The 14,215-nt window shown below is 33.0% G+C and overlaps 1 protein-coding gene across 8 annotated transcripts in view; it reads right to left on the bottom strand.

Moving 5' to 3' along the window:
• Positions 1 to 14,215, bottom strand: part of LOC118444371 (zwei Ig domain protein zig-8) — a 53,712-nt gene that overhangs the window by 24,690 nt on the left and 14,807 nt on the right. Inside the window, exons 1-3 of one of the 8 annotated variants that reach the window (XR_014983523.1) lie at positions 10,418 to 10,728; positions 9,754 to 10,241; positions 8,965 to 9,040 (exon numbers count right to left, since the gene is read on the bottom strand). The exons of 1 other annotated variant lie outside the window; for it this stretch is intronic. Coding sequence is in view for 1 of the 7 variants with exons in the window: in XM_085663604.1 (XP_085519730.1) it covers positions 8,965 to 9,025 (61 nt within the window). In the remaining 6 variants the exon portion in view is untranslated. Of the gene's footprint in view, positions 1 to 8,964; positions 10,242 to 10,417; positions 10,729 to 14,215 lie in introns of those variants that run through there. 6 more of the 8 variants (XR_014983519.1, XR_014983520.1, XR_014983521.1 and 3 more) reach the window with 6 other exon arrangements.

Here is a 14,215-nt window from a genome sequence, read left to right as displayed (position 1 = left end):
GAAGAAGAAGAAGAAGAAGAAGAAAAAGAAGGTATATAAGGTAACCATAATGCTCGAGTCTCAGATAAATAAGGTCGATAAATTTTGAGCTTATCTCTTAAAAAAGGGGTAATATAATTTAATCACACATGGACCTCGCGTGACTTAAATCGCAAATGTATGGTAACCTTTTACAAAGGTTGGTTACCTTGTTGCAACACTCCCCAAGCTGCGAAAGCTTACGTTATTGCCTCTTTCTCTTTCTCATCGATAAAAATTGCAACGAAATAAATCGTTATGCGTAGGCGCCTAGTATGGCCTGAAAGTTGTTTTTAAGTTTTAAGATAACAACGATGTAAGTAAATCACGGAACAGATATGAAACATGTTGAGAAATTATCAAACATTAAGTTGAGCTTATCGGTTGAGTTAAAGTGCTTACAACAGTCGGATACATCCAACGATAAGAATAATTTTCTTTTTCTTTTTTTTTTTTTTTTTTTTTTTATTGCTTTGCTACTTAACTTACGTATACTTGTTAATCGAATAATTCTTCTCTAATTTTCAATCGATCAATACGACACAAGTCTCACTTAAGTATTATATTACAGAATCGTTCATATCGATCTTACTGACTTTATAGAGGGACATTAAAACTCATATATCTTGTAACAACGTCCGAGTGAAATTTACACAGACAAATAGGTTGCATCTTCTATTCAATAAAATTATATTGTAACTAATTATTTCCCCGGGACACATTAAATACCGATCGACCGAAGTATAAGCTATTGCATTAATAAGATATATCTAATGATTCCCGGTTAGATTTCTCTTTAGTCTTTAAACCTAACCACTTGTGACACTTCTGTCCTTTTTCTATCCGTTTTATCGTAACAAGGACGTATGAAAGAAGGGTTTCTCTTGTGTCACCGTATAAGTGAGTTTGAGTGATTAATGACATTTTTTTCTTCTTTTTTTTTTTTTTTTTTTTTTTTAGTCCTTCCTATAAATCTGGAACGCGCGTTATTAGACCTCGAACTTCAATTGATAAACTTAATGCTAGAATATATCATAAGATATTTATATATATATATATATATAATTTTACAATGAAAATTGTAAACAATGAAAAAGTTTGTAGAATAAAAACTTATCATTTTTTATGAGATTGTCCGTCAGTCTGTCACGTGACACGGAAACACAAGGGAGACTAGCGGCGAGGAGCAAGTTGCCGTTCGCGTTTAACCAGGTCGAGGGTACTCCCTTTCGTGGCTCGTAATTAAAACACGGAGAAACTTAATGTTTCCTCCCTCTGTGAGCTGACTGCAACCACGTAACAAGCGAATGCAGCCGGTTGCGACTTTACCGGGGATCGCGAACTTCTCTATTGCGTGTGTTACGTACATTCTCACGTATCTCTACGAGAATTATACATATATAAATATATATGTATATATGTATATACACATACGGCTCACACTTGGTGGGAATTTGTATTCGTAAAATCCACCGGAAGAATGTAAAGAAGAGGATTTGGTTTAAAACGTTCAGGAAACGAACATTACTTCCTGAATCATTATTGTATATTACCCTTTGATCCTTAAGTTTGATCATATTTAATTGTTCGTTCAATGAATTACGCTTAATATCAATTCACATTATTTAATGATATATCACATATAAATGGTACTAATGAAAAATGTAAATTATTAAAGATAAATATTAAAATGAAATTTTTCCAAATGAAATATTAAATTTAATTACCTCTCAACGTACAAATAATTTTCCTTAAATTGATTTTAATATCTCGTTCTATATAATTTAATAACATTAAAATAATGAAATAGTTTTGTTAAAATCATGAGATTGTTTATTTTTAAAACTATAAAGAACGATTTCATAAAGTAAACCACAAAGCGTACAAGTATTCGTATACTATGTCTATCTATATATTCGACTATATCGTGAGAATAGTGAGAAAGTTCCTATCGCGAAACTTCGCAACTAATTCCGCACACGCATGGAAGCGACTCGCGAATAATCCGTTAATGATTTCCTCTTTTCCCTCGACACGAAGGGAAAAGGTTCCTATCGCTTCTATATTCAACAGAGAAAAAGAGAAAAAGAGAAAGAGAGAGAGAGAGAGAGAGAGAGAGAGAGAGAGAAAGAGAGAGAGAGAGAGAATGAGCTGACGCCGGCGGGACTAAAGTTTGTTCTACTTAAATAAGTAGCACGTCCTCCGAAAAGTCAGACTGTCGCAGCCTCCTAACAAAAATCTAGACCGAGGACACTATACCGGCCATGCTCGTTTTCGTCTAACCGAAAAAGTGGAATGTATACGAACGAGTGCTTCCGCTTCGAGTCGTCGTTTCATTGTAAACCCCGCAAAAGATAAGGTGAGATTCAAGTACGCCGGACGAAACTTTTAATCCGAGATGTTTTTCTTTCGAAAGAAAAGAAAAAAAAAATAAAAAAAAAAAAAAAGAGAGAAAAGAAAAAGAGGAGACAAAAAATTATAGAGACACGAAAAAAAGAGAGAAGAAAAAATGAAAACTGGGAAGGGGAAAAAAACGCACAAAAAGAAGAGGAAGAAAAAGAAGAAGAAGAAGAAGAAAAAATCCCTCCTTTCAACGAGAATTTTCTTCATTTTCATACATATATATATATATATTTATATACGTCAATGTGTGTGCACGTAAATGCATCTCTTTGTGAGATGTAATCCTAGTCATGACATTTTCAGAAGTGCAAAAATAATTACTGGACAGTCTATTCTTTTTTTTTTTTTCCTTCTTTGTTTTCTCTCTCTTTCTCTCTCTCTCTCTTTCCTTTTTACACCCCCTCTTTTTTCCCCCTTGCAAATTATGAAGCAGGAAAATGAGAAACGCGAGATTAAAGTGAAGATGCACGCGTCACGTTGTCCTTTATTATTGCGGAAAGTTATTTCAAGGTTCGTCATACTTTGTGTGATTTCATGTGCCAAGTAACGTGTGGCGAGGTGTGAGTAGTTGGCAATGGGGAATTTGGATGGGGAGGTTAAAGGGAGGGAAATGGAGTTGGGGATGAGGGAAGGATAAAGAGAGAAAGAGGAACGAGGGACTAAAACGATTCCCGGAACGAAGTTCCGCGGGAAAGTTTCGAGAGATCGGTGGAACACCTGCCAGCCACCACGGAGTTCATTTTGAAATAATCTCCCGTTTAACCCCGTCGAGCCGAATAACTCCAATGAGAATGATAGAATGCAAATCTAATCTTCTACCAGAGAATTCTTAGGACGATTCCTTTGATTTTCATTGAATCTGCAATGTAGTTCTCTCGATTCAAATCGATCATTTGTCGACGTGCCTCAATCTTGAAACTTATTCCAAAAGTTTAATTCTCTCCTGTTTTCTCAATGAAATCCTTTCTGTTGATTCCTGTTTATTATCATATTATAAGAGAATATGAATATCTTTATGATACGTTAATTCAATGATTCAAAATAGCTGTTACAATACGAACGAACGAAAACGAGCCTGTAATTATATTATTTATAAAACAAAACAAAAATATATATTTATCTGTCGATCAACGAAACGACTTTTACAAATTACTAATTAATATTCACAAGATAACGAATGATTTTTATCAAAAGGCTATAATTATATTTGTTATCTTGGACGTATATCGTAATAAATGACGGATTTGTGGTTTATGATTAGTAAAATTGTAGGTTTAGAAATAACAAGTATGTAATTTATTTATATATATATATATATATATATATATATATATATATCAAAGATACAGATATTTAGTAAAGATAAGGAAGCTAATATCGTTTTAAGATGAAATTTAGAGATAAAAGAAATAATATGAACGTACGTGCAATTATTTTTGTTTTCCTTAACCGAAGATAAGAAAACGAGTATAGTTCTATAAAGATGTTTAAAAATAACAAATGTAAAAATTATTTTCTACGTTGAAAGATAAATAATTTTATTTTTATCAAATTTATCAGATATTCTAAAGGAATACGAAATTATTGTCTAAGAGAATTACTTTTTCTTATTAAATTATATTTCATAATTGTTATTTCATTTTTTATATTCAAGCAAATAATCCTTAAATAAATGAAATGTAGTTATACTATTTTTCGAGCTTATTTCTTTCAATTAAAATAATGCCATAATGTCTCCGATTGCCAATTTCAATCGTGACTAATACAATGTGTCGATTCCTCGACATACTAATCTAAAATGATTCTTTATTTTTATTATCCCTTATTCAATATTTATGACACAACGTATTCTCCACGAATTACATATTTCAATGTGAGAAAGGGTTAGGAGGTTAAAGGTGGGTGGGAGGATGGGAGGGAGGGAAGGAAGACAGGGTAAAGTATTTACTCGTTCTTTCTCTTTTCCCCTTTTTGAAATCGTCGGATCTCGTTGCGTTTGTCTATCGATTACGTCGTTTTCTTGGAAAAAGGTATACGTTATTTCCATGGCAAGACTTTTGCAACTTTTATTTGCGCTTTCTAACGACCAGAAACGCTTTGACTTTCGATCGGTGTTACGACAGTTGAATATTCAAATAAAAATATCAATGAAAGAAGAATCGATTCTGTTATATCTAATTCAACGGGCTATGAAATAAAATTGAACGAAATTGAATTCGTACGTGGAATATTAATTAATTCGATTGATTGACGAAATCCTTGAAAATATATTTTGAATTCATTCGAAGTTCGTCATTGGAATTGACGATGACATGTTAGAAATATTGGAATTTATCTGACGATGATGAAAATCCAGATGAGAAGGAGAGATATTTGATATAACGAAGGCATGCGTCGGCTTCGTGTGCAATTTTCACGAAGGAAGGATTATTTTAGAGAGAGAGAGAGAGAGAGAGAAAGAGAGAGAGAGAGAGAGAGAGAGTGAGAGAGAGGTAGAGAGGTAGAGAGAGAAAGAGAGAGAGAAGCATTTTCACAAGCGTGAAATTACTCGGCTTAATTTCACGAACCTATCCACGAGATAACGTGTCATGTGGAAAAGAAAAAGGAAAAGAAAAAGAGAAAGAAAAAAAAAAAAAGAAAAAAAAAGAAAAAAATAAAGGAAAAAAATAAAAAAAGAAAGAACATAGAAAAAACATACGTCATCTCGTTGAAACATGACGATTATTTTACTCCTATTTTCTTTCGATATACAAATCATTTCAAGATACGATTTTGCATTGACACAAAATGAAAAAACAACAAGGTAGTCCATCGAGTTTTCCTTGGAAAATAGAAAATCAAATTTCTTTTTAGATTTCATCGGGTTGAAGAGGGAGATAGGTAGGTAGGTAGATAGGTAGGTAGGGAGGGAGGGAGGGAGGGTAAAAAAAAAGAGAAGAAGAAAAAAAGAAAAAAAAAAAATAACGCGATAAGGATAATCTCCGAAGTCAAAGTTTCAACCTGCCTTCTCTACTTTTCATTCTCCTTTAACCCTTTCTCCATCTCTATCACTCCCCATTTCTCCTGTATTCTAACAAAAGCACTTCAGTTCACGGTTCCGTACATACTTTGTTCGCCCAGCAAACCACGCGTTTTCTATGCAAATCATTTTTCCACGAGCCTTAACGCTTTCAAAGAAAACAGGTTGTAACACTTGGCGGGTTGACTTTCGCTCGGCTAAAGTCGTGAAATTCTTCAACGATTCGTTCCACGATAAGCAACACGCACGCACACACGTTGAATATTTGATTAGGTTTTAACTAGTAACAGTTCATTGACCGTTCCGTCGAATGATACGGCCTATGATTTCCTTCGACGATTCAAATATGATTAATATGATATTTGCGTGAATGAGTTTTCATCCGAATGTATTCATCTGTATATTTCAATGTATGTACTAGCAAGATCGTAAAAGGAAAATTTAAGAGGTACACCATCGATAGTATAGATATATATCGATACAGGGATGACGTTTTGGCTGCGTTTCAGAACGCCTTAGGAATATAGAGAGACCGATAACGGACAACGACAGAACGGATCGATCGTTTCTCAGTTTAACCTACTTACTTAAACTTTCGTACGACGACGTTAGCGTCCTTCCGTTATGTACATATACATATATATATACATATATATATATATATATATGTTTATATATGTATATGTATATATATGTGTATATATATATATATATATATGTGTATATGTATACGTAGATAGATCACCCTTTTAAATTTTCTCGCGAGATCTATATATCTTCCCGAAAATCCCTGATTTATCATAATGTAATTGAAAATAATCTCGAAATTCATACATTTATTTCATTAAATTTTAATTGTCTATCGAAATTTCTCGTCAATCGAATCTTCTTTGAATCATAAGTAACAACGCGAATAACATCGAACGACGGCGTGATAATACACGATCAATTGATATCATTTACGATAATCACGGGAAATTATTCTATCTTATTCTATTCTCGTAAATAGTCGCGAACTCCATTATATTAGTATTATTAAAAGAAATTCTGGTGCGAAACTTTTTCTACGATCATACGATGAAAAGATTAATACCCGTACGAATAAAACTACGGTATATAGTATATATATATATAATGAGTTTAAAGTATGTACGTGTAAAAAATATTACATTATAATTAGACCTATATCTTATCGGTCTCTACCATCGTAGGACTTTAAAAATAGGTAGTTGAAAAAATAAATAAAAAAGGAAAAAGTAAAACGTTCAATTTGTAAACCCAGCCGTGAAGGACAATTTTCTTTGTTTTTTACATTTTCCTTTTTTTTTTTTTCTTTTTTTATCACATTTTACTCTTAGTTATTACGAATTATCGAAAGGGTAAAAAAACAAGTAAAACAAAAAAGAAAAAGTCTCATCTATCTATCTATATTTTCTATTATATTTCCTCCTATTCGACGATTCCCACTATTTAATCTTTGAACTTTGTGATAACTTCTATTCTCTCTCTCTCTCTCTCTCTCTCTCTCTCTCTCTCTCACTCACTCTCTTTCTCTTTCGTGCGATATCCGACGTGAGAGGCACGATATCGTCTGATGGCTCGCCACCAACGTCACCGCGAGTGGTACCACCTCTCGATGGCGATGGCACGACCGTTTAATTTGTCCGTTTCGAAGTTTCGTGGTCCCGCGAACATGGCGAGTCGAACAATTCGCGCCTCGCGTCGAATGAAATTGCAAAAGTTATTCGTTTTCGTTGGACAAAGATAGAAGAGTGGGAGAAAGGTTTGGCGGTGATAGTGGTGTGTAAAATTGTGTCGGTTACACGCGAAACAATTCGTTCCATCTTCTGTACGATACTTTTTACACCACCACTGCTGGTGTCTACCATTACCAATACCACCGCGATCTCACCCGACCATCTATATCCTACTGTATCTACCATTGAATTTAATTTCAACTTGTTTGTTCGTATCTTTTGAAATTTTTACAATGTACTAAGACAGATTTTTTACAAGAGATTTTACGATTTAAAAGAACGTACAATGACGCTGGTTTATGGTTAATGGGAGATAAGTGGATTGCGTTTGGATGAATGTTGAGTGGTAGAACGAAGTTAGAAAGATTTTTTTCGTTTCTTCGTGTTAATTTTTTTTTTGGTTTTGTTTTTTTTTTTTTTTAATTTCTTTTCCATCTCTTTCTTTTCCATCTCCCCCTCTCTCTCTCCCTCTCTTTCAATTTATTTTCTTTTTTTTTTTTTTTTTTTCTTTTTTTTTTCGTTTCCACGCGTACCGCTTGATCGGATAGACTTATGAATAATGCAAGAGCCAAAGTTGCATCGTTGTACGCGTATACGTGCATAGAGCTCGATCGCGAACGAGCACATACAACGTTTGTAATTCCATTAACTATGCCGTTTTATCGCCCAATACCGTGGCTTCGATCGAATAACTTTCCGTTTATATATAACGCGCGGCTTGCGTGTTGTTTTGGAGGATATTGAATTATTCACTTGGATGGACCAACAACGTAAAATTATCTAGACTCTGACTATACGATTGGTTAGTTTCCCTACGTTAGATACACTCTCTCTCTTTCTCTCTCTTTCTCTTTCTCTCTCTCTCCCTCTCTCTCTCTAGCGCACAAACTCTTTACATAAGTCTCTACATACAACTTCATCGTCTAAGTTCGAAGACGCTTTCCCTTTAATGAAGAACGATGAAGTTGAACATGAAGTTGTTTGCCCTGTTCATATCTAAGACGCTATTCGAGCTAACTGTCTCTCTCTCTCACTCTCTCTCTCTCTCTCTCTCTCTCTCTCTCTCTTTCTCTATTTATCTTGAATATTATTTATGCACTTCGATTCAGTTATTATTTATATAATTTTATTAACAATAATCAAGCACCGTTTAATACAATCGTTATACTACACGACATAATTAAGATATATATTTATATATATATATATGTATGTATGTATGTATGTATGTATGTATGTATGTATGTATGTATGTATGTATATAATTTAATGAAATTCTATGGACGACGACGGGAAAATTTATGTGATTTCTACGAGGAAATACATTCAATTGCGATAATTAGTTGGACGATCATATGCATAATGAAATAATAAAGCGTTATTCCTAATAAGGATATAATTACGTTACTCGTAAGTATATTATTTATTATATTATACTATATTTATTATTTTACTTTTATTTTTATATATTCCTATCTTTCTTACTTTTTTTTTTTTATTTTTTATTCATTTGAATTCTTAATTTTGTCTTATTATTCGTTCGTATCTATTTCGAGAAAATAGAATTTATTATTTATCATTGAAAAGGAAAATTCGTTCGATCGTACAAATATATATATATATATATATATATATATATATATTTTCAAACAAAGACATTCTCGAATCAAAGTAATCAAAATCACGATAGACGAATTAGACGTAATAGACGTTAGATTATTATATCGAAGGTAAAAATTCTAAATGAACGATAGATGATGCATTTACCTTCGGTACACATGAAGAGTATGGCAGCGATGGAGAGCCTGGCTTGCCATCTCAGAGCCATTTCCAAGAGAATTTTCTGTTGATACGTTATCACTTATGTTTATTTATTAAAACGATTCACATTATTCTCTTCGTTACTTCTCCCATTATTTCAAGTTCATATTATTGAAATCGTTGAATCCTGTTTTTGTTTTTTTTTGTTCTTTTTCTTTTTTTTTTTTTTTACGCGACGGCACTTAACACGAGAAGATAAAAAGGAAAAAAAGAAGAAAAGAAGAAAAGGAAAAAGAAAATTAAAAGAAAGGAGAAGCAGCAAAAAGAAAGAAAGGAAAAAAAAAAGAACAAGAACAAGAACGAAAAGAAAACGGAAAGAGAAAAAAGTAAGAAAGAAAGAAATCAATCGAATTCGAAGAAACGAATCAATCAATCAATCAAAGAATCGATCGATCGATCGATCGATCGATCGATTGATCGATTGATCCAATTGATTTCGAACTACTTCGAAGGAACTTTCGATTCGTCGTTTCACCCTCGAGGAAAAAAGAAAAGAAAAAAAAAAAAGTAAAAATATTTTCTACCCCACGAAAAATCACGCGACAACGTTAATAAACCAATCCACACCCAAAATGTACGAGGTTCCCGAATATACGATAACGAATGTGCGCGCACACAATCTATCGATGAGTAACAACTTTCTAAGGGACGATCCTTCTAATATCGTGTATATTATACTTCCTTGTACTTTATCAAAGTACTCGCTTTATGAGAAAAGTTTCGATAGTTCAATACCAAAAATGACTTCTCCCTTTTCGATCGAATCGTTCAACTTGAAGTCACTCAAGTCACTAGAAGTTTTATTCTTCAAACTTGTCCCTTCACTTTACAATCACAAAATCCTTTTTACTTTTTCTTTATTTCCGATACGTTTAACACCATTCGAAAGTAATGAACGAATCATTTCAACGACGCACCAAAAATATACGATCTCTCTCCTTTGATCTTCATTCCAAACTTGAATTTAGTTTTCTTTCACTGAATCCAATTTACGAAATAGAATCTTATCTTTCGAAGGTCACCAATCAAACACGATATCAAAAGTTATTTATTTCAATAACACGACCCGCACAGATCACATAGCAATAATATTTTCTCGATATATTATCTCTCTCTCTCTCTCTCTCTCTCTCTCTGTCTCTCTCTCTCTCTTTCTCTATCTTTTTCCCTATTACTATGCGTGTGTACAGTTCATATACATATATGTATATATAGGTATAGACCTATATTTAAATTAGTATCGAAAGCACAGCATTTCATGATTAAATGATATATATATATATATATATATATATATATATACATACACACATATGTATGTATATATATATATATACATATATGTATCAATAAATAAAATTCATTCGACGGATAGAAAAGTTAAGTTCACTAAACACACACGATAGAAGAAACATTCGATATGGGCCCTTTGATATGGTCCCACTTGAAAGGTGGGGGAGGGGGTTAGGTGGGAGGGACAGTTTATCGTGATCCCAATTAATCACATATATCGATTATATCCCCGTTGTAAGGGTTTCGATTAATTTTTATCATGAAATTAATCGAAAGTTCGTTGAGTTTATCCTCTCGTACGATTTCCCTTGCCGGTTCTTCGCGAACGCGACATCGTTGATGTACATATAGAACACAATCCGGCACGCAGGCACGTCTTCGTTCGTTGGCAGATTTACCCTGACTGGGGAGATTCTCGGCCGTGGGAGCATGCGCGTTTCCGATCCACCCCCTGTCACGGTGCTCTGGCGCGCACAGCTTTCCGCCACCGTCCACGGCACGTACGCGGAGGGTGGAAGGGCGGTTGAACGAGAAAGGTGGCGGAGGGGTGATGGGAGAGGGTGGGAAGGGAGGAAAAGCTAAGGGACGACGATGTGCGAGAAGGAGGACGGTTTACACGCTTGCGTTCGCTCGCGCACGTTCTCCTTTACGATAATGTATGTGTTGTGCGTGTATATGTATCTTTCTCTCTCTCTCTCTATATATATATATATATATATATATATATATATCTATCTATCTATCTATCTATCTTTTTCTCTGTGTTTTCGAAACGTCTACTAACACGTATATATGTTTCTCTATATCTATATCTATCTCTATCTCTATTTCTATCTTCTTATATTTCTATCTCTGTCTCTATGACGTTTCTCCAAAACCTTTCGAAAGGTTCTATCGTAACAGGCTGTACTAGGAGAAACTAATAGATCTATGAAGATCTACGATAATTTTCGATCGTGCCGATCCGCTTAAAGATTTATCCCCTTCATCCTCTCCTTCCTCTTATTTGTATTTTTATACTTTTGTACTTTTATTCTACATTTCCAGGTTCGAAGATATTGAGAAACATCTGAGATTATATCGTAATATATATATATATATATATATATATATATATATATATATATACTCTTGATGGTTGTTGATATAAACTGGATTACGATGGATCAAAGGAGAGTTAGGAGCATTAGGATCGTTAAGACGGATATATTCATGTATTTGTATGTATATACATGTGTATTTATGTATCTAAGTATATATATATGTATGTCGAGGACATAAGATGTCTATGGTCTTACCAGGTTTATATATAAAGGACTATAACATATAAAGGATGATCCTACTTTAATAGATCCTTATTACTATTGGATGTTGAAATTGTTCACAGGAAAGAAAAAGATAGAAAGAGAGAGAGAGAGAAAGAGAGAGAGAGAGAGAGAGAAAAAACATTTAAATATTTTCCTGTCGATCATCTTTCTTTTTTTATGATTTCGATCGATCCATTTTATCTTTTTTTCTTTTTTTTCTTTTATTGAAATTGAAATTAAGATCGATGGAATATAATGCAATTATTATTCGTGATATATTATTTAAAACTTAATTAGAAATTTCCTTAATTCGATTGAGATGGTTCTCGATTTAAGTATCACTTAATACTGATAGTTTTTTAATTCGTTAAATTCGATCGATTAATATCCTTGAAGATGCCGTACCAACGTACGAATATCACCGTAAGGTATAAATCATAATGGAGCTTTCACGCTGACAGAATCGATCGTTCTCTCGTAATAGGCACGATCACCGACTCGAATCCCTCGACGCTTTCAATGCGTTTTCACGCGATCCCTTCGATGCCAGGGAGTACGACCGACGGCTTTCGGTCAATACGTGAGACGACAAAGCATCGAAACGATATTATATATGATATTATACGTGAATCCCTATGTAACGTCGACACACGTCTCTCGCTTATCCGGTCAGCTTTCATTGTACCAAAGTAGCCTAAAACCTGTATAAAATAATATACATTTTATTCGTGATATACCTGTATAATGATTTCAATTAATTTTTTGTTCTTTCTTTTATTTATTTATTTATTTTCTCTTTTTTTTCTTTTTTTTTTCAATTAACAATAATACAATTTATAATCGTAACGATTTCGATTGAGATTTTGCAAATAACGCGATTGTTAACACACCGATAATCATTCTAAAATATCTATACCAAAATGTATAATAATATTGAAATTAGAATCATCATAGTGTCGATAGAAATTTCTACTCATGTTATTATTGTTACATTGGTACCAATCAACATTGGCAAATAATAATAACATAATCATTTTGATTTGATATCAATGATCATTCTAAAATTTCTACATTCAAATGTATATTAATATTGATATTAGAATCATTATAGCGTCCACTAATTTCTATTAGTGTTATCATATATGTATATATATATATATATATATATATATATATATATATATTGATTTCAAATAAAATTCAGCGATAACAGTAATATAATTATTATGATTTTATAGGATTGATAATTGTAAAATTTTTACTTTGTTAAAATGCATTAATAACATTGATACATTAATATCGTTGTAGCGTTAATTAGGATCTTTACGTTAAAACACATTACAATTGCATTCCGTTAATACTCGTTGCATAGTTTTAATACAATGTCTTTAAGTTTCTCCATAATTCAACTCGTTACCTTTGTAACTGTAAATAGGAATGTGAAGAATACGATAAACGTGGTAAACATAAGATTTATCATAGAGTTTTCCATTTAACTACGTTTCACTAATTCTCGAATATTGTAATACCCTGTAATAGGGTAAATGCCTTTCTAAAGAAAAACGATTCTTAATCGTCTTACCGATCTATTGTTACAGATGGACATAGGGACTGGGAACCATCTGCTAATTTCAGAGGTTTGCGCTTGGAATACTTCCGAAGGACGATTATACCCCTTCGAAAAGTACCCTAGTATACGAAGACGCGTGAAATCATACCTTCTAGAACTTTAACCATGTCAGATAAGCTATAAGATAGTAGCGTGCACGTAAAATGCATTCGGACCCACGTAAAGCATTCTAATTGCAAGTGTAACGTCAAGTATATCGTATAACCATCTGCTATGCCATTTATCCATGTATTATCTAAACTGAAAGGATGGAAAAATGGTGGAAAAAAATTCTTGTGAACTTTTTCTTCTAACATTTTTTACAAAGATATGTTTTTCTTTTTTTTTTTTTCTTTTCTTTCTCCCTCCCTCCCCCCCTCTTTTTTTTTCATTTAACCTCAAACTATATTTTATCAGTTTCGTTCGTAATATTTATCATAAATGTGTAACTAAATGTAATTTCTATATGTCTGAGTTAAACGAGGAAAAAAAGAAAGAAAAAAAAAAAAAAGAAAAAAAGAAAAGATTAACTTTCGACTAGAAATAATGGAACATAATATTTGTCTTATCAGTTTCTCTATCAATATTTCCTATTACCGTTGCTATCCATTATACTTGTTTCCTAACAATAATGATATACCCATCAACTATATGAAGCGAATGAAAGCATACAAAATGATCAAATGAGAATTGTTAAATTGGTCGGTCAACTAAAACGTAATTTTCTATATGGTACACTCTATCTAGTTGTGAATATCGGCACAGTCATGTTCACTCGAATTTCCGCAATCCGATTTATTGCTCGAACGATCCTTCTACTTTCAACATATGTACATATGCGTCCATATACATATGTGTGTACGTATATATATATATATATATACATACGAACGACCAGATGATTGTCCAAAGCATAGATAGATATGTGGCTTCTCCGCAAATCAGCAAACTTCTGGGAAGCTAGTTCCGCTTCCAACTGAATCTAGAA

This window comes from Vespa mandarinia, chromosome 23 (genome assembly GCF_050613455.1).
Source record: "Vespa mandarinia isolate Hongniang chromosome 23, ASM5061345v1, whole genome shotgun sequence".
Classification (NCBI taxonomy): domain Eukaryota; kingdom Metazoa; phylum Arthropoda; class Insecta; order Hymenoptera; family Vespidae; genus Vespa; species Vespa mandarinia.
This window is presented reverse-complemented; position numbering and strand designations above follow the sequence as displayed.